The 22,214-nt window shown below is 41.2% G+C and overlaps 1 protein-coding gene across 3 annotated transcripts in view; it reads left to right on the forward strand.

Annotated features, from left to right (window-relative positions):
- Positions 1–22,214, forward strand: part of card11 (caspase recruitment domain family, member 11) — a 112,004-nt gene that overhangs the window by 75,735 nt on the left and 14,055 nt on the right. For all 3 annotated transcript variants that reach the window (XM_061973996.2, XM_061973998.2, XM_061973997.2), the window contains 9 exons: positions 1,068–1,252; positions 1,331–1,437; positions 4,846–4,886; positions 4,965–5,085; positions 6,809–7,010; positions 7,069–7,195; positions 14,979–15,222; positions 15,483–15,567; positions 18,238–18,333. In XM_061973996.2, the coding sequence (XP_061829980.2) occupies positions 1,068–1,252; positions 1,331–1,437; positions 4,846–4,886; positions 4,965–5,085; positions 6,809–7,010; positions 7,069–7,195; positions 14,979–15,222; positions 15,483–15,567; positions 18,238–18,333 (1,208 nt within the window). The remainder of the gene's footprint in view (positions 1–1,067; positions 1,253–1,330; positions 1,438–4,845; positions 4,887–4,964; positions 5,086–6,808; positions 7,011–7,068; positions 7,196–14,978; positions 15,223–15,482; positions 15,568–18,237; positions 18,334–22,214) is intronic.

Genomic DNA, 22,214 nt, shown 5'->3' on the forward strand with positions numbered 1-22,214 from the left:
TTAAGCTGTACATCAAGCAAGAATGGGAAAGAATTTCACCTGAGAAGCTTAAAAAATGTGTCTCCTCAGTTCCCAAACGTTTACTGAGTGTTGTTAAAAGGAAAGGCCATTTAACACAGTGGTGAACATGCCCTTTCCCAACTACTTTGGCACGTGTTGCAGCCATAAAATTCTAAGTTAATTATTATTTGCAAAAAAAAAATAAAGTTTATGAGTTTGAACATCAAATATCTTGTCTTTGTAGTGCATTCAATTGAATATGGGTTGAAAAGGATTTGCAAATCATTGTATTCCGTTTATATTTACATCTAATGCAATTTCCCAACTCATATGGAAACGGGGTTTGTAGCTCCGTTCACACTGCAGGGTCGGATGTCCAGTTTGGATTTGTTTGTCAAATCCAATTTTTTTAGAGGCCGTTCACAATTAAAAAAAAAAAAAGATTTCTAATGTGAATGCATTCTGACCCGCATGCGGACGTGAAGTCATGACGTCACACGCACTGCAATGTTTACGGAAGTAAAAATGCCTTCCACGGTCTCAGTAGTGGCACACCTGTGGCAATTTCAAGGATTTTGTGCAACCTAAGTCAACATTTACCAAATTATTGCGCGCAAAAGATTAAGAAGGAAGCGGACAAGTATCTCTTCCTGGATATTTTGCTTCGATGTCTGCTTGAAAAGCGTGTCTGTGGGCGGGCAGCCGGAGACAGGAGTGGTAAAAATTTCATGTGAGTTCCGAAAAGATTTTATTTTCACCTGAATTGTGCACAGTTGTCTACTATTTATTTTGGCCAAAAATTATGACCCTTATCGCTTTTTGATGACGTTGTGGTCGGAATGCGACCTGAGCATGGTAGCGTTCACATTGAGGATGCATTGCATATACAGTATATCCGATTTATATCCACATACGAAAGAGGCCTGGGTCGGATATGAAAAATTCGGAATTGCACTGTTCACACTGACGTGGAAAAATCTGATACAGGTCGAATATGGGCAAAAAAATCGGAATTGACCTTCAGTGTGAACAAGGCCTGTTTGTCAACCGTTTGCTCTTTCTTACAGTAAACGGTGGAGATCTTCCGGAGATCATGCCAACAAACGTGCTGGCCTGCAGTTCCCTGCCTACTTCACCCATCATGCCCCCTGTGACCCCCACAAATTCTCCTAGCCTGGGTCCCCCCCTCACCTTGTACTCCTTGCCTCTCCATCATCACTCCATGAGGGAACAGGCCACCAGGCCAAATATGGTGACGACTTCGCCTTAAATTGTTACAGTTTTATTTTTCATGAGATGTTTCCATAAAATATAATGTAATTATCTCCAGCTGCGTTACCGTAATGACAGCATTTTGTCCACAAAACCTGAGCCCCCCGAGAAAGCATCCCTGTACCGCAGAGAGAGGGAGAAAGACAACGACTTCCAGCCCCGCAGGTAGGTGCTGCGACTTCATGCGCTCATGTCCGCCTGCACAATCGGATCACAATCGAGTCGACTACTACATTTATTGTTGCAGGTGGTGCTGGAGTACACATGCTATTAAGAACTGTGTCTAATATAGTGGCAGCTCGGATTTCGTTAGTAGTCCTTTCTAATTAAGTATGAAAACTGAAGCAATTTTTCTCTTAAGAACTAATGTAAATCCAATTAATCCGTTCCACACACCAACAAATGTTATTGTAAAACACTTTTTAAAAAAAAAATAATTACAGCAATGTAACATACATATAGATGATGAATAAAGTAGATACATGGAAGCTTTCATGAATAAGTTTGAATGTTGTCTTGTTTTTAGCGTAGAGTAGACAAGGCTTTTTTTTCAGCACAACATGCATCTATCGCAGTGGTTCTTAACCTTGTTGGAGGTACCGAACCCCACCAGTTTCATATGCGCATTCACCGAACCCTTCTTTAGTGAACAATAAAAAAATTTTTTTTTTTCAAATTCAAGAAAAAGTAATATGTTTGTTTACTGGTGCACAAAATGAACCGTGCATGAGCATCACCTTGTTCAAAGAACAAAACCAATCCAATCCAATGCACTTTATTTATATAGCACATTTAAACAACAAAATGTTTCCAAAGTGCTGCACAACAATATTAAACACAATTAAAAACAATATAAAATAAATATGAAAACCAACACAGTGCATGAACTCACAACAAATTACACACCTTACACACATTACCATGAATTGATTAACGTGGACCCCGACTTAAACAAGTTGAAAAACTTATTCGGGTGTTACCATTTAGTGGTCAATTGTACGGAATATGTACTGTACTGTGTAAACTGGACTGTTTCATATAATGTATTCTCTTCCTTTGCAATCTACTAGTAAAAGTTTCAATCGATCTATCAAAAAAATCTGCAATTCCGATGGAAAATTAGAGGGAACATTGTTTGGGGGTATCCATAATACGCCGATAGGGAGAAGTTTTTATTTACACGATAAATCGGATGTGTCTTTACCTCCGTGGCGGAGGCTCCGCCGAACCCCTGAGGCCGACTCACCGAACCCCTAGGGTTCGATCGAACCCAGGTTAAGAACCACTGATCTATCTACTATGGTTCATGGATTATGGTTTAAGTTTATTTCAAACATGCATACAGTTTGAATTCTTTGCTTAATCCATTCCATAATTTAATTCCACATTCTGATATGCTGAAAGTTTGAAGTGTTGTACGTGCATACAAATGTTTTAAATTACATTTTTCTCTAAAGTTATATTTCTCCTCTTTTGCTGAGCTGAATTGTTGTACGTTCTTGGGTAGCAGGTTATAGTTTGCTTTGCAAATTCACTACATCGTTGAATTTTTGTATTTTTGATTCAACAAATAAAGGATTTGAATGTTATCTATATCCAACATTGTTTTATTCTAACTGACCTTTTTTTTTTTAAACAGGGCCAATGAATGAAGTGTACTTATTTTCTCAATATTTCTACACAATAACTCAGATATGGTAACACTAGCGAGCAGGAGAGAAAATGGAGTGATTTTTTTTGTCCAATACATATTTTGCTTTATTCAATATTGATGTATTTCTTGCCACCTTTTGGTGTATATTTTTATATGTGAATTCCAGTTAACTTTATCATCTATTATTACACCCAAATATTTGATTTATTCTACTCTTTCAATGTCTACTCCTTCTATTTGTACTTATTATTACACAAGCTATGGAGAAATGGCATAATTTTGACCCACATTGAAGTGACTTTATGCTATTGTTACACATCTGTTCATCAATGTTGTGATATAACACATGTAGATTATTGGGACCCTCTCTTTTGGAGGGACGAGTCCACCCAGATTATTTAATTCCGAGGCTGTCTAAAATAATGAGAGGTGTCTAGAATTGAATGTGGACAATCAATTCTATACAAAACGAGTAAGTACTGTACAAACAATAGCAATAGCAGTGCTGGCGAGAACTGTCTGAAGTTCGAAGCATTCTCTAAAATGGTTGCCCTCCTCACATGCTTTTGTCCATCGCCTTGGCGGAGATCGGAACTCAAAGTTACCCAGGCATACACATTCTTGTCCACTCTCGCTCCCTGCATCTGGAACTTTGTGAGACCATTAAAGCCAGAGAGAATAATATTTGTGTGTGTGTGCGCATTGATAAGAAACAGGGTGAGAGCATTGTGTTTGAACAAAACAAAGGCCAAAGCCAGTGACTGCAAAGCGTTCCATTTTGCTCAAAGATGTGAAAATATTCTTGTAACAACAATTATATGTACATTACATTGAAAATGTACTTGTTGGAAGGAGAATGTTGTTTTTTTCGCCTGTGCATTCCATAAATCGCACACTTGCGTGTGTGCCAGTGGAGAAAATAAAATAAAGCCCAAATGTAAATAACTTCATGTTCCGTCGTTAAATAAAGTTTAAAACATGAGCTAAATTGTACTGTATATCGATCTTTATAATAATGTCATGTAGGGGTGTCAAAAAAAAAAAAGTTTAGAATGATTCACGATTCTTAATCGATTAAATAAAATAAAACATCGATTTAAAAAAAAAAAAAAAATCTGTTCTGTCCAGCCACTCAAGGAAATCATATTGTTGCTGTAGATGCCCACATCTGCTGTAAAAAAAGAGACGTGTGGGATACTTCTCTTGTTGCCTTATTTGTATTTGACTTTATTAAATGTTTGGGTAGCATTCCATCCATCCATTTTCTACCGCTTGTCCCTTTTGGGGTCGCGGGGGGTGCTGGAGCCTATCTCAGCTGTATTCGGACGGAAGGCGGGGTACACCCTGGACAAGTCGCCACCTCAGCACAGGGCCAACACAGATAGACAGACAACATTCACACTCACATTCACACACTAGCGCAAATTTTGTATTTTATTAAACAAAATCACTTTTCTTTTAAATAATAAATACATTTATCAGAGCTGTTTATATATTTATGGGCAAATGTAGTTGATCATAGAACTGGCACCCAATATTATTAAAAAAGTATTGACTTTAGATTCGAGAATCGGTTCTGAATCAAATCAAATTGTGTGGTGCCCAAAGCTCACAAATAGAAATACCTCAAGTTCAGGGCTTTTCTTAGCATTTTAAAAATACACTATCATATTGTTTAATTACAGACCAAAATTAATTAATCTCTCATTTTTTAATTGCTTGACAGTCCTACTAAAGGCCAGTAGGGGATTAAGTAATCTGACACTGTCAAACAAAATTGTGCATTATTATCGTGGTAAAAGATGAATATTTGGTACAGCTCATGTTTTGGTTCTCATTAGATTGTGTGTGAGTGTGTGTATTATTATCACTTGCTATGTGTCTGACATTGTTCAATTCATCCAATTCTCTTTTTCCAGCCTCTCAGACTTTGACAGCGACACAATGGAAATAGAATTTGGTAAAATACACAATACAATTTCCCACTATAATAAATGTGCACCTGGATTGACATGTTTCTATTTAAAATCCTTCTTAGACGAAGTGAAGCGCGGCCCACCTTCTGTCCACTCGTCTTCCTCATCCCATCAGTCAGAAGGCATGGACATTTACGACATGGAACAGGTTACCAACATCTTCAGGAAACTTTCTCTGGAGAGGTACGAGTTATTGATTTGTTTTGGTTATGATGAATTTTTTTCAGACACAATAACTAGTTATATTAAGGAACATCACGTGGTTACATTTACACATTATTTTACTGATAGTTTATTCACGCCGTAATTTTTACATGTTTACATTAAGTTTACTTCTTGTATGAAAGAAAATAACATGTTGGGGAAAAAATATTAAAAGGTAATAACTTATTTATGATAATCAATCAAACTTTATTTATATACAACTTTTCATACACAGGTAAGTTGCAACACAAAGTGCTTAACACCAGTAAAAAAATATTGAAATAATATAAAATGTATTCTAAAAATATGTGTTAAAAAAAAAAGGAATTATAAATAAATAAATAATAAAATATTGAGAATAATAGTAAAAACTCGAAAATAAAATTTTATAAGAAATTGCTTGTGAATGCTCAAAAACCAAAGCCAAATACAAATGTTAACAGTTCGCACGTTAGTCAGATAGCATCAGGTAACAAAAAAATTCAGCATGTCTCAAGTAACAAAATGTCAATACGTGGATCCTGGGGTTTGTTTTCCTGGAATGCAAAGGCACGTTTAACTCTCAAGGCGTGAATAGTACATGAGTACATATTTATTAATAACACTAACAAACTACAAAGAAAGGAAGCAAACAAAAAGGCGCGCACAATGGCGGAGAACAAACTTGGCTAATGATACAAAACTAGAGAGACTATGAACATGAAAACGAAAACACTTAATGTGGCGTGAAACAGCATGAAAACTATGATAAACAGGAATCGCATGGGTAGCAGCGGTAGTATGGATGGATAGGATAGATAGCATGGTATGAAAGGATAATGTCACCAGGACGATCAGCAGAAACGGACAGGCTTAAATAGCAATGACAGGTGTGCGAGTGCAAAGCGTGAGACAGGTGTGTGACATGACAGGTGAAAACTAATGGGTTGCTATGATGACAAAACAAACAAGATTGCACAAAGAGTCCAAAAACAAAACCGAACATGACTAAAACAAAAACATAATCAACAGACATGACACAAAATGTATGACCCTGGGTTTATACCTTCAAAAATATCAAAAAAAGTTAACATGCTAACAGTAAGCATGTGTCGAGTACAAAAATGTATGACTGTGAGGTGTATATCTGAAAAATTTGGCAAAAAAACTAGCATGCTAATATTGGCATTCTTACATGCTAACTGTCTGCATCTGTCAAGTCGCAAAATATCAAATTAGCTAAAAAGCGTCAACATGCTAAGAGTTAACATGCGCCAAGTACCAAAATAAATGACACCTGCAAAAATAGCTAAGAAAGCTTGCATTCTAACAGTTAGCATGCGTCAAGTACCAAAATATAATGTTAGAATGCTAGCAATTGACTAACATTGGCAAGGAATATTTTGACTTTGAAATAGTGGTTTGGAAAATGTAAAAAGTTTTTAAAAATTGGCTATTCATTTTGAACGGGAAAAAATGTCCCGAATAATGTGAAATGGCTGGTAATAAACATAAAAAGGATAGCACACGGGTCATGAATTAGCCGAACATTTTGAATGTGGATTGTGAATCGGATTAGAAATGTGGAAAAAGAAGTTGGACAAAAAATGGGGTGAAATAATAATAAGAATATTATATGTGTGAATGCTTTGGACGATACACACGATAATTAGTCATCCTATAACAAGTCAACCCTCCTGTTTTTATTTATTTGTGCGCACAGGCCATTTCGTACGTCTCTGTCCTCTTTGTCCGGTACCATCTCGACCCTGAAGCCTGTTCAGGAGTTCACGTTGATAGGTGACCACCTACTGAAGGACATCACTATTGTCGGTGGCAACGAAATTGGGATTTTCATCTCATCCGTCCAGCCGGGCTCCGTGGCTGAAAAGACCGGGTTACGAGAGGGTCACCACCTCTTGTTGGTAAGATCCAAAGAACATATCCGATAATATTGAGTAGTTTTATCAACTGGCTTATCAGCTTGAAGGGCGCGTACGAGGAGAGAACCAAAGCATTTCACTGGAAACCAGCACCCAGGAGGAAGCCTATTGGATACTGCAACACTGCTCTGGACTAATCAGGCTTCACTATCGGGCCAACTTTGACGGTAAGCTTATAACATTGTTTAAAGGGGAACTGCACCTTTTAGGGAATTTTGCCTATCATCTTTTTCTTTACTGTATTTTGGTCATTTTAAGCATTACTGGAACTTATTTCCTGGGCACATTGATTTCACAGCGCATCACAACATTCGCTATTTACTTTGATCACTTCATAAGAGCCAACGACTACTTTGGGACAAACGATGATCCAGAATCTTATATTTTTTAGGCTGAATATAAGGAGGATGAGCTACAAGTTTTAGAGCTGAGTGCAAAGCAGATCATGCCAGAGTCAAAACATTAGGCATCATGTAGCAGTATTTCTAAGTGCTCAACAAGGAATACAAACTACAAACATAATAAAACAATCTTACCTTAGAATGTCCGGTCTCAGTGGGATGGCGACTGATGGAATGTTTATATCTTTCAGCACAACACTTGCGTTCCCCGATTAGATGATAAATTCATTATAATCCTCACTCCTCAGGTAAGAAATGTTGGGAGCACACAACCATTTTGTCGTGTCTTCCTTGGAATGTCTTCGAGTCTAAATTGAATTTCATAGTTGACTAAGGTCTCGGCTTATTGCCACAATTGTCACCACCTGTCATCCAGGTCTGACATATTATTGTGTTTCTTTAGTTTCTGTTGTTAGTTCCTGGTCAGCGCCCTTATTTTTGTTCCACTTCCTGTTTGGCTCCTGGAACGCTAGTTCTCTCACCTGTCCCTGAGCACACCTTCTCCTAGTTGCCAATCAGGCTTCTATAAATACCAGCCTACCCTGCAGACAGGGCTAGAAGATTGCTATTGTTCTGTGTGTTGCTGTGGGTTTTGCTACACATCCTGTGTTACATTTAAAATACTTTTCTCACCTGCACGTCGTCCTTCTGTCTCCTGCATCCTGAGGCCACAACCATGACCTTTTGCTAATAAGGGAGAGGCAATGGGCCCCATTTGTTATGCCTTGGCGAGAATGAGGACTCAGGTGCAGAAGGGGGACAATTGACACAGGCTTTATTTAAACAGTTTTCTTTGAAATCTCTTTGAACAGAGTGATTAAAACAAAGCGGCTACATAATCTAGCTTTGATACAATAGAGTAACAAAAGACATATAGGCATAAAGCCATAAACGGAAAATCATTCCATAGGGAGGAAAAAGGCAATAGCAAAATTACACACGAATCTAATAACAAAAAAACAAAAAAATCTATGATTAGCTACAAAAAGGTAAATCACTCATGCAGAGGAGACAAGAAACTATAAACAGAAAGTACGCTATAAAGAGCTGAGATAACTACAAACTAAAGCGCTCCAAGAGGAGGAAAAAAGGAAGGCAAGGCGCTAAGAAATAACACACAAAAAACTTGACCAAAAACTTTAGCAAACGAAAATCACTCTTTCTCAGAGGAAACAAAGAAATCAATAAATAAGGCGAGGCAATACTTAGCAACTTGGTTCGAGACTGTGGACGAAGGCTGGAGGTATGTGACGAGACGATATACTCTGACACAAGACAAGAGGAGGACGAGACATTCATACACATGAGGGAGGGTGACACAGGTGGGCACAATCAGGCAATCAGGAGAGACATCAGACCAGTGAAACGGGAGGAAGAGCAAGTGACCTGAAACGAGAGGGAGAGTTAACCTTTCAAAATAAAACAGGAAATGACAAGACAACATGAAACCAGACAAAACCCAGACAAGACTTCACCCAGGTGTGACACCATTCAGCAACAAGTTCCTAAGTTTTCCTCTTATCTTTCTAAGTGATTTCCTAAGAAGAGTCCATTCAAATTCATGGCGTGTTCTTAAACGCCCAAATTGTTCCCACTTGCTGTTTTTAAAAGTTGCTGAATGCCAAATGGTTAGCGCATGCGTGTCTATCATCATTTGCATATAAACCCACCCTTATTTCCCCAATATGCATATGTAAACGCCCTTAATTCCGTAATTTGCATAGGTAAACGCCCTTAATTCCCCATATAAGGGCACAATTCCGGCGGAAAAGCCGAACATCAGACACACAAAGAAAACAAACAGATTACAGAAGAGAAATTCGTATTATCCCGCGGGGGAAATACATAATGTCAAAACGTAAGTTTAAGAAAGGCGGGACAGCTCTCGGTAGCCTAAAGCGTTCAAATAAATATTCGTCATTTCGTACGTGGTCGTGAAATATGCGCTCCCTCCCCAGGGCACGATCTCCGGCATCTTGCCATCTTGCGTGTGTGTGTTTGTGTGTGTGTGTGTGTGTGTGCGCGAGCATGCGTGCGTGCGTGCGTGTGTGTGTGTGTGTGTGTGTTTGCGCGAGCATGCGTGCGTGCGTGCGTGCGTGCGTGTGTGTGTGTGTTTGTGTGTGTGTGTGTGCATGCGTGCGTGTTTGTGTGCGTGTGTGTGTGTGTGTGTGTGTGTGCGGTATCTTGAAATGTCTATATATTGCCAATTTTGCTATATGTCTGTCTGTCTGTCTGTCTGTCTTATATCTATCTATCTATCTATCTATCTATGATATTAATTTAACATTAGACAATAGAAGTAAGGAAACGTGTCACACTTAAGAACAAATAAGCCACACTAAGAGTGCTCTGGAGCACTTGTAGATTTTGTTCTTACCTACAAACAAATCCCAGCTAAGAAAACATTCGTGAATACAAAAATCTCCTTAAAAACTTTGTAAGTGGGCTTAAGAACGGTTGCTGAATGTGGCCCATTGTTTATAATCTAGCACAAACTTTTACCAACTCAGTGGGGTGCAGCAGCTCACCGGCTCAGTATGGACCCCTTTTAACTGCACACCAAATCAGATTTTTTTTGCCCTTTTGCCAAAATGCTTCAAATCGGATCTTTTCAAATGTGATTGTAGTCAAAACAGAAATGCGACCTGATCGCGACTTTTATGTCATCTTTGGGCGAGCTACATCATTCGTCTGCGCAGGAAAAGACACGGCCCGCCATTGGAAGTGGATACGTCATTACGGCATCCGGTTTTAGTCAGCAAAATCTTTTACCGGCGGCCTAATTTTTGGTGCATCATCAGTTAATCTGTGTTGGCCCTGCGATGAGGTGGCAACTTGTCCAGGGTGTACCCCGCCTTCCGCCCGATTGTAGCTGAGATAGGCTCCAGCACCACCCGCGACCTCGAAAGGGACAAGCGGTAGAAAATGGATGGATCAGTTAATAGTGCGCTAATAATAGGCTCTATATATATATATATATATATATATATATATATATATATATATATATATATATATATATATATATATATATATATATATATAATGCGGGTGGCAGAAGGTGACTTCTTTTAAAGGACTGCGTATTCATCAAGGGAGAATGAAGTGTGGGAGTACTCCTGACCAGCATAACCGCTCTGCTTCGGCAGGTCAGACGGAAGAGACCCAATGCCAGGTGACAAACCACAGTGCAGAGGGTCCCAGCAATGCTGAGGGGGAAACGTCAGTGGAAGCAGGAGGGGGGATGAATGCAGCGCCCGAGAGCGAAGCTCATGCAGTCCCCCAGAGAGTTGCACAGTCAGAGAGCCAACGCAAACATCCAGAAAGGCGCAAGAAGATCAAGTGGCCAAAGGCCAAAAGCCAAGCAGAATGGCGCAAGCTTGACGATCACCTGAGAGCGGTACTGGAGCATTCCCTGCGAGGGACTGTTGAGCGTAAACTAACCTCGCTGAGTAACATCATTTATGAGGAGTGCAGAGAGAGGTTCGGAGAGAGCGCGACCAAGCGAGCCACAGCCCAGAGGCACAAAGGACGGAGGGAGAGGGACATCAAGGGGCTTATAACCAACAGGCGCCAGTTGCGTAAGAGGTGGAGGAAAGCAGCCGCGGAGGAAAAAGAAGGTCTCAAAGTGCTATGGGATGATCTCAAGCAGCGTCTGGCCAAGCTGCGTCGGGCAGAGAGACTCAGAAGGCGCCGGAAACGAAAGGAGAAGGAAAGAAAAGACTTCTTCAAGGATCCTTTCCGGTTTGCCCGTCAGCTCCTGGACGAAAAGCGAAGTGGAAAGCTGTCCATTGCGAAAGAGGATCTGGAACAACACATCAAGGACCAGTACATGGATTCAGCCAAAGATACACCACTTGGCTCACCAGGCCATGTGCCACGTCCGGAACCCCCAGAGACCCCTTTCGACACTTCCCCACCTAGGCTGAGCGAGATTAAAGAAGTCCTTAAAAAAGCCAGATCAGCCTCTGCACCAGGACCAAACGGGCTTCCTTACAAGGTGTATAAAAACTGTCCGCAAGTGACCACTATCTTGTGGAAGCTCATGAGAGTTGTGTGGAAGAAGCATTCCATTCCAGCGGAGTGGCAAGAGGCAGTTGGAATATTTATCCCCAAGGAGCAAAATTCCATCAACATCAGCCAGTTCAGGACAATTGCTTTACTGAACGTGGAGGGAAAAGTATTTTTCTCTGTCCTGGCAAAAAGGCTATCCAGCTTCCTCAACAACAACGGCTACATCGATACAAGCTGTCAAAAAGCCGGACTGCCAGGCTTTCCGGGGTGCATAGAGCATGCATCCGTGATCTGGGATCAGATACAGCGTGCCAAAAGAGAGAGGAGCAACCTCCACGTGGTATGGCTCGACCTGGCAAATGCTTATGGCTCAGTACCACACAAGCTGGTTGAGTTTGCCCTAAATTTCTTCCACGTTCCTGTGTGTGTCAGTAACATCATAGCCAAGTATTTCAACAACCTACACATGTGCTTCTCAGTAGATGACTACATGACAGGATGGCAGCGGTTGGAAGTGGGAATTGCCATGGGCTGCTCCATATCACCAATCCTCTTTGTGGCTGCATTCGAAGTGTTACTCATTGGAGCAAGGCAAATGGTCAGAGGCCTAAAAACACCGTCAGGAGGAAGACTCCCCGCTCTGAGAGGTTTCATGGATGATGTGACAAGCATCCTACAGACCGCCCCATGCACAGCACGACTCCTCAAGCGTTTCGACGAACTGATCGTCTGGGCGAGGATGAAGATAAAGCCCGCTAAGTCCAGGAGCCTGTCAATCAGGAAGGGTGTGAGAGATGACAGGACAGTCTTCACAGCAGGAGGTGAGAAGATTCCACTCCTGGCAGAGCAGCCCATCCGAAGCCTCGGGAGGGAGTATACAGCAGAGCTCTCGGACAGGCAGATGGGTAGGGTGGTCCAGAAACAACTAAAAGAGGGGCTCGTAAGGATCGACGGCAGCCAACTTCCTGGGAAGCTGAAGGTTTGGTGTTACCACTTCACACTTTTCCACCGAGTAATGTGGCCGCTGAAAGTAGCCGAAATTCCATCTTCTCAGGCCAGTAAGATGGACAGCATCGCCAACGGTTATATCAGGAAGTGGCTGGGCCTTCCCCGCTGTTTCTCGGACACAGGTCTTTTTGGCAAGAACATTCTGCAACTTCCTCTGAAGTCAATCAATCTGGGTTACAGGCAGGAGAAGACCCGCCTTGTACTGGAGTTGAGGGAATCAAGAGACGAAGCTGTGAAGAGTGCAGCGGTGATTGTCCGCACTGGACGAAAGTGGAAGGCCCAGGTGGAAGTGGACCAAGCTGTCTCGAGGCTGAAATACAAGGAGATTCTGGGAAGAGTCCAAGACAGCCGGGCAGGACTGGGATGGGGGCAACCAGTCCAGTTCTGGTCCAAAGCCACGAGACAGCAGAGGAAGGCCATGGTGGTGGAAGAGGTCACACAAGTGGCGCAAGACCAGTATTGGATCAAGGCCGTATCCCAGGGAAAACAGGGGGCATGGACTCGCTGGGAGGACACCATTCAAAGAGTCATAACCTGGGCCGACATCTGGCGAACTCCTCAATCTCGGCTCAGCTTCCTCGTGAGGGCAGCGTATGACACCCTGCCATGCCCTCGAAACCTCGCCCAGTGGTTCGGAAGCGAGGGTAAGTGCTCCCTGTGCAGCAAAGACAATGCAGGACTTAAACACATCCTTTCAGGTTGCAACGTCGCGCTAACGCAGGGGCGCTTCCGGTGGCGACACAATCAGGTGCTGAGGAAGTTGGCAGAGCTGTTGGAGAGATGCAGAGTCGGGGCAAACAACGCCACAGATCCCCATCGGCCAAACATCACTTTCATCAAACCAGGAGAGGTAGGACAGAAGACAGAGGCGGGAAGATCATCACTTCTGCTTACCCCTGGTAAGGGCTGGGAGATGCGCGTTGACCTGGACAAGCAGCTAGTCTTCCCAACTGAGGTAATACAGACAACGCTAAGACCAGACGTTGTGATGTGGTCCTCAGCTGCTAAGAAAGTCCTCATCATTGAACTAACCGTGCCATGGGAGGAGGGAATACCAGTAGCACATGAGTTCAAACGGTCAAAGTACAGCGACCTGGCAGAGGACTGCAAGGGGGGAGGCTGGTCTGCGTCCATTCACCCCGTGGAGATCGGATGCAGGGGCTTCGTAGGAGGTTCTGCGACCCGGCTCCTGCGTGCGGCGGGAATGACCGGTTCCAACCTGAGGAGGGCCATCAAGGAGTTGGCAGAGGAGGCAGAAAAGGCAAGTTTCTGGATGTGGCTAAGAAGGAGGGACAACACTTGGGGCTCAACACCCCATTGAGGTCAGTTGCAGGGAGTGGCGCGGGGAGACGTCCCCGCTTAGCCACTGCCCCCCCACCGCGAGGTGTCCTGGCTTGGGGGCGAAACATCAGTGAACGGTGGCACCAGCTGACGACCCTGCAGCTGACCTCCAAGTGCACTGGAGGAGGTGCGACAGGCAGAGATGCCAAGCAGTTAGGTCTGTACTTATTAATTATATATATATAGACACACACACACACACACATATATATATATATATATATATATATATATATATATATATATATATATATATATATATATATATATATATATTATACTTTGATTCCTAAGAAATAGCGATTGTTGAAGGATTGGTATTGACGTGTACGCTGTTCCGCATTTGCTTTCATTTTATGTACATTGCATAAGTTGTCTACAAAAGTAAGTTAAAAAACAAAGCTAACATAGATCCATATTGATGTCCGTGTCTCCTTTACTCAACAGCCCTAAAAACATTAGAACCCTCCCAAATATATTACAGTACCGGTATATAAATCCATACATACTGTAAATTGTCACTTTAATTCATTTTCGTGTAAAAAAGCCAAATTTTAAAGGTGTGTCGGCTTGTATTTTGCAAAGTAGCAGTAGTAGTAGTAGTACTAGTAGTTGTAGCGACTTCCTTGTTCATTTACAACATCCTTTGTTTTCACTTTATTGAACTACGCATGCAAGTGACGTCGGGACCATATTTAGGCCTCTGCGGGGTTTATATGAAGTCTTATAAAGATCACATTTTACTTGCCGTGTAAACAGTCAGCTGGAAAAAATCTGATTTTTTTTAATCCAATTTTTTGGTACACTAAACATTGTCTATGTCAAAGCTGCATAAGCTAGTTACCTTTATTTGACCGAGGCACCACTGAAAGTAGTTCCTCGGCATTAGCTCTTATAATAACAATGTCGCTAATACATCGTCAATATGCAGGTTAGGAGATGCAAATGGGGTAGTGTTGGTGGTTTTAGTATGTTTTTTAGAGGGTGGAAAAGATGACGCCTATTAGCTACATTGTTAGCCGTCTAGTACGAGCCGTTTATTACAATTTAAAAATGCCTAAAACATAGAAAATCGTTTGTTCGTGTCTCACATAGGGATTGCGAATGATAGGCAGAATTCCCCAAAAGTGCAGTTCCCCTTTAAGACTGTTGATACATAAATAAGACTTTTTTACATGCACTCCAGCATACCGTCGCCTGCAGAGGGACCTTGCAGAAGGCACGCGGGTTTCTGGCGACTCCTTCTACATACGCGTGAACCTCAACATCTGCAGCCAGTCGGACAACTGCTCTCTGAGTGTGCGGTGCGATGAGGTGATGCATGTTCTGGACACGAGGCACCAGGGCCTGTGCATGTGGCTGTGTGCCCGCGTTGACCCCTACACCTGCTGTGACCTGCAAGAGAGTGGGACTCTGCCTTGCAATTCACGGTAAGAATCAGTGAGGGAGTCTTTTTTTCTGTGCTTTTGACGCTAAGGATGCACTTCACAGTCAATTTTTTTTGGCCTGTTTTAAATATAGCGATGACTAAAGCAAAGGTGATGTAAAAGGAGGACGTTTACAAATGTGCCTGAGGCTTACAACTATACTTTTACACCTGAGCTACACAACCTGTTGGCAGCAGCTGGATGAAACTAATTATATATCCGTGTGTGTGTATTTTTGTGTATTTGTGTGTGTGAGACTCTAGGGCTCAGCAGCTGCTCCTAGTCAAGATACAGAAATTGATGTGTCGAGGGGGGAAAGAAGAGAATGAAATTCAGCGCAACGTGAAGGTAAAAATATGATTGACTTATTTTTGCCTGTGGAATAAGATTATGTATGACATTAAAAGGTATTAATTGGCAATGGCGACAAGTTCAAATACACCCTAAATAATACAAGTACACAGTTTACACACTGGAGGCATCAAGTGAAATATCTAATCATGTTCACCGTCTCAAATATAATATTGTAGTATGATGCACTGCATCATACTACAAAACTGTGTGTAATATTTTGTTTTTTTCACATACTCGACGTTTTTGAGGTGTAGAGTATTTGCTGTGGTCTGCCCCGAGGCATACAAAACAGAGGCGTAATCTGCATTAATGTCATGGAACACGGCGTGTCTGACACAGTAGTCAGGAGTGGGTGGAACAACGCTTGCAACACAAAAACGCTTGTCCAAGTTGCATGCACGTAGACTTTTTAGATACTATTTATGTATGTAATCATCTCCAAAAGCACAATCCTATTAAAGCAGTGGTTACCAACCTTTTTAAACCCAAGATCCCTGGTCTCAGCAAGAAGCCAAAGCAAGATCTACCCCTGCGTGCGTAAACTATGTATATATATATATATATATATATATATATATATATATATATATATATATATTTATATATATTTATTATTATTTTTTTTTTATTTATTAATTTCAAAGACAAAGATTTTGTTGTTATTATTGGCTGATGTCAACATTTAGTTTTTTTCTCGTTGTGCTGCTTGCTGTTTTCCCAAATTTTGCCGGTGTTTTTTTGTTTTTTGTAATGTGCCTACGGCCAATGACAAATAAGTTATGGGCCTGCACAAATGGTCATTGTGGCGCACGTTGGCCACCCCTACTGTAGAATCTAACTGTTTATGGCCACAGTCTTAGCACCGTAGTATATTTGTTAATCCTATGGTCACATATGGGACACGAGTCACATGGTTGTCTTACATCAGGAAGTAGTAAAATCAGCTGTTCAAATGGCGCTTTTTTCCTTAGGGGATGATTGGGAAAGTCCTTATTTAGGAGCCGCCTTGTTTTATCATATATTACTGCTTTTGCACTTGTCAATGTTTGCTTCTGAATGCACAACACATCAACACAAAAGCCGTACTTTGGAACAATGTTCACGGACTCTCGTATTTGGCTTATTAGCTTTCCGTCGCAGGCAAGCGTTGATAGTCATGGTTGAGGGAAGAGTTGTTTGATGTTTGATGCTAGAAAATGTCAGATGCGTTCCAGCAGTCAGCCTTAATCCATCTTCGCAGCTTGATGATTTTTGTGCTCGCCATGATCCACGCGTTTGTGGGACGAGCCGGTGTAGTGTGGGCCAGTGGCCGTACTCGGGTGGGTGTGGCCGCGGTGTCGAGAGTGGATACTATTGGTGGGATGTGAGGCTGAAGAGAGAGAGGCGGAGGCGTGCGGGCGTGTTCAGAGGTAAAAATGCTCGTTTATTAGCGCGTCTGTTGATCATATCAATACTTTTTTTTAAAAAGTTTTCACGATTGACCGGTAGGGTCCCAAAGATTGACTGGTCGGTCGCGTTCGACAAGTTAGCCAACTTCACAAACATTATGAAAGACATACCGATGGATGTTTTTTTTTCATTCTAAACACTATATAAATGTGATCAAAAGTCCGCTTACAATGGAGTCTACGGCAGCCGCACAATTCTGCCTATAAAGCCCTTAAAAAACATCCAAACACCTCCTTTAGGGTTTTATATACATGATGAAAGTATATATGTAATGTAGTAACAGGCACATTTTTAATAATATTTAATATTTACGTATTTTGATCATTTTAAGCCTATGCAGCGCATTAATTTCATAAATGCATCACATTTGCTTTTTTTTTTCTTCATAACTGATTATTACTTACTACAGACTTTATGAGAGATAACAAAACATCACTTATTGTACAATGTCTGCTGTCAGTAGAATGTTGATCGTTAGGATGTTCATATATTCCCATTTAGATGAAAAATTACTCATAATCCTCACAAAGAAACGGGTGGGGGGGACCAAGCGTCTTTTTGTGTCGTTCTGGCCATTTCCGAGTCCTAAATGGCTGTCAAAGTGTACCAACACGTCGGATTACGTTTTTGGCTTTCTGTTGTCCAGGTGTAATGCATGATTTATGATCTAGAACAAATTTACAGGGCGCAGGGAAGCGAGGAAACATTAGCCCACTCGATGATGAAAACATAGGCACAAAAGGTAGTGATCACAGCGGTGCTATAAATAGTTTGTCTATGTTAGTGCTCGTAATAACAATATCTCTAATACTTGGTTAATATTCAAGTCACGAAATGTAAACGGAGTCTTGTTGGCGGTTTTTGGATGTTTTTTTATTGGGTGTTATGGGCAGAATACAGGACCTCCCATTGGCTCTGCTGTAAGTAGACTTTTATTTACATGTATTTAATATTTGGAATGCATTAAAAGAAAATCCATCCGTTGTCATTTCTTTCATAAGGATGATAGGCAAATCCCCCCCCAAAAAGTGCATTTTTGTGTAAACACGTATTCAATCTGCTGCTGACATAAATCATGGAAATTTTAACATTTAAAACATATTCAAATGTAGTGTTTTTGTGCATTTGATACTAATCATTTTAATGTGTATGACTTCATTGCATAGACTAAGCTCAGTATTGTGCACTGCCAATTTATCGTATGTGCCTGTCTAGAATAACCTGCAGCCGGAGGAAGCCAGTCCCTCTACTGACTCCAAAGCCAGCCCACGTATATCGAGAGCTAGCATCTTCCTCACACAGATCCTGCAGGTAATAAAGCACGAACACAACAAGCAGCAGTGCAGTGTCGTGGAGCATCTACTGCATGTAACAATCTACAGACAGAAATAAAATTTCCTTGAACAATTATTATAAACCTGTGGATAATCACTCGAACAAATAGATGGATGTTAAAGGGGACCTATGATGAATGTAGTCTTTTCTGATCTGTAAATGTTGGATTTAAAAAATGCTAAAGTGTCAAATCATAAGGTTCATGCATTTAGGCTTGAGCTTGCATGCAGTGTTGAATGCCTCTGTTCGCTGGCTTTTGCAGTCTGGCTACACTGTGACATCACAGCGAGGTGGACGTACTTATCTGGACATTAAATGGTCTTATTATGCAAAACCAACTTTTCTTACCTGTTGGTACCTGTTTTTATGTATTTGTGATCCCAGAAAATTTGAAATTAAACCATGAAGGAATTGCAGAGGTATTCATAAAATAATCTTGCCTAGTTCCAAACGAGACATATGGGATTTGAGACTTCAGTGGTGTAATTTCCCTTAGTTACGTCAGCAAATATCTCCATGTAGTGTAGATGTCCGCCATTGTAGTCTGACATTGTAGTCAATAGGTTCCTCATTTTTCTCTATCCTTTTGTTGTGGGGCAGACTGGCTCATACATGTACATGCATCCTCCGCTGTTGTTATTTCTAATACAAAGTAGCATATAGTTATATCTTATATCTGTGAGTAGACTCGCTATGGAAGCGCTAAAAACTGCAACACAGCTGACTGGGTGGAGACGAGGCTTGAAGAGGGTCTGTTAAATGTTAGCTTTGCAAAATTTGGACCAAAGAACCACCATTACATGTTGTGTAGACCACAAGGAAGTGTTTTTTAATGTAGAAAATCATCATAACGTGACCCCTTCAAGTAAGTTCTCAGCCAGAGGGGGAAGAGTTTGAGGCTATGAGAAAACACATAAAAACAGTAGGACAAAGTATTTTTTTCACACAATCTTATAATGCGCAAAATAACATGAAGTAACATAAATGCCGCCAAAAACAAATTGTTTATGCAGAGTCTGAATTGATTGGCGAGTGTGCAGGTGTACCTAATGCTGTGAACAAGTGAATCTATATAATGTTTATACAGTTTATTTTTCGCTTGTGTCTAAATTTAAAAAAATAGCGGCGATAACTTGAAGAATGTATTTAATCACACGCACATTCTCTATACAAACATACATACATACACATGCACATACACTTACATTTATTCATGCATACAGCCATGCTTCATTAAACAGGGGAAACCGTGTTGAAACACGGCACACTGCTAAATCTTAACGTATTTTTCCTTAACATTGCAAAAGGTTAATATAGTCCTTACATTTATGTATTGTTGCATTTGAAACTATTGTAATGTTAATAAAAGAGGTAACTAATATTCGTTTTTAATATTGTTATTTATATTGTTATGTTTGTAGTGCACTAATTTTCATTGTCATGACTGTGTTATTACTATCTACTTCACTAATTGGTTCTTCTTTATCATTTTTGGTATCATATTTGTATATATTGTATTTGCTAATGTAGTTCTGTTGTTGTTGCTTTCTCTCTCTGTCTCGTCTGTTGTTGTTGCTTTCTCTCTCTGTCTCTTTCTTCTTCCCCCCCCCCTTGTATTCTATCCCCTCCTGCTCTGGTCCAGCTGCGCCAAACACTAAACGTATTCAAACATTTAATAAAGTCAAATACAAATAGGGCAACAAGAGAAATATCCCGCTCTTCTCTTTTGTAAAGCACATATATACAGCAGATTTGGGCATCTACATAAACATTATGATTTGCCTGAGTGGCTGGACAGGATAGATTATATATATATATATATATATATATATATATATATATATATATATATATATATATATATATATATATATATACTGTGTGTATGTATATATATGTATATATATATATATATATATATATATATATATATATATACACACATATATACACACATATAATACACATATATATACACATATATATATATATATACACACGTATATATATATATATATATATATATATATGTATACACATATATATACGCACTAGAGATGCGCGGTTTGCGGGCACAACCGCGGAGTCCGCGGATTATCCGCGGATCGGGCGGATGAAATTTAAAAAAATTAGATTTTATCCGCGGGTCGGGTCGGGTCGGGTGGTTCAAATTATTAAAAAAAATTAGATTTTAAATAGATTCAGGCGGGTGGCAGTTAAACCAATTTGGAAATATATATACATAGTTAAATGTTGTTACCCACATACGAAAAACGAGCAGGCACCTGCAGCATATGCCACAACAGAAGAAAAAAAAGAAAAAGAGATGGACACTTTTACGGAGCGGAGAAGGGACGCCTCGCCGGGGTCCGGGACCGAGGCCCCTTCCCCCGAGAGGGCCCCACCGGGAGCCGTAGCTGAGGCGATCCGCGAGAAGGGCCCGACGCACGTCCAGGGTCACCACCGCGCCCACCGCACCGACACCCCGCCTCGTCCGCCTTCGCCGCGGCCGGCGTCACGCGCAGCAGGTAAGCAGCTTACCTGCCCGCCACCCCCGTGGCCGGGGGCTCGTAACAGGGGTCACTCCGCGCGCTCCGCCCGCGCAGCTTACCTGCCCGCCACCCCTGTTGCCGGGGGCGCGTAACAGGGGTCACTCCGCGCGCAGTGCGCTCACGAAAGGGGTGGGGCTCACCCTGGTTGATATAGACAGCAGCTAGGACGGTGGCCATGGAAGTTGGAACCCGCTAAGGAGTGTGTAACAACCCACCTGCCGAATCAACTAGCCCTGAAAATGGATGGCGCTGGAGCGTCGGGCCCATATACCCGGCCATCGCCGGCAGCGAGATGCGCTTGGAGGTGCGCTCAGCGCGGCTCCCATATGATTGCGCACTGGTGTGCGTCTGGGTCGTGACAGCGTGGCACGCGAATGTCTGTGCTGCATTGGATCAGTCTCCTTTCTTTAACAGGCAAAAGCTTTATAACCTCACTAATGCCTTGCATCGTCTATATTAGATATATAACAACGGGCGGGTGCGGGCGGATGGCGGGCGGATGCGGTTCTGATCAAATGTTAGATCGGGTGGATTGCGGATGGTTGACGACTTTCTGATGCGGTTGCGGATGAAATAATTGCCTATCCGCGCATCTCTAATACACACATATATATGCACATATATATACACACGTGTATATATATATATATATATATATATATATATATATATATATATATATATATATATATGTACACATATATACACACATATATATATATATATATATATATATATATATATATATATATATATATATATATATATATATATATATATATATATATATATATATATATATACACACACATATATATATATGTATATGTATATGTATGTGTGGGAAAAAATCACAAGACTATTTCATCTCTACAGGCCTGTTTCATGAGGGGGGGTACCCTCAATCGTCAGGAGATTTTAACGGGAGCATTCGCATACCATGGTTTATATAGGGCACAGAGTGGGTGGGTACAGGCTGGCCTAGGGGCGTGGTGATTGGCTCATGTGTTACCTAGGAGGTGTTTCCGTCTATGGCGGCATGCTGTTACAATTTCGCTGCGCTTGTTGAGGGATGACAGGTCTGGACGGTAAATAATAAACAGTTTCTCTTTCAAGCATAGGTTGCATCTTTTATTACCACTATTGTAAGGTGTGCTGGATGCAAGAATTTGCCATGTTATTGAATATTCAACATTATTGTCTTTGAGGTCCCAAATGTGTTTGCTGAGTTCTGTGGTATTTCGCAGGTTTTTGTTCCTGAAAGAAGCCTTGTGATTGTTCCATCTGGTTTTGAATTCTCCCTCG

The sequence above is a fragment of the Nerophis lumbriciformis genome, linkage group LG22 (assembly GCF_033978685.3).
Source record: "Nerophis lumbriciformis linkage group LG22, RoL_Nlum_v2.1, whole genome shotgun sequence".
Taxonomy (NCBI): Eukaryota; Metazoa; Chordata; class Actinopteri; order Syngnathiformes; family Syngnathidae; genus Nerophis; species Nerophis lumbriciformis.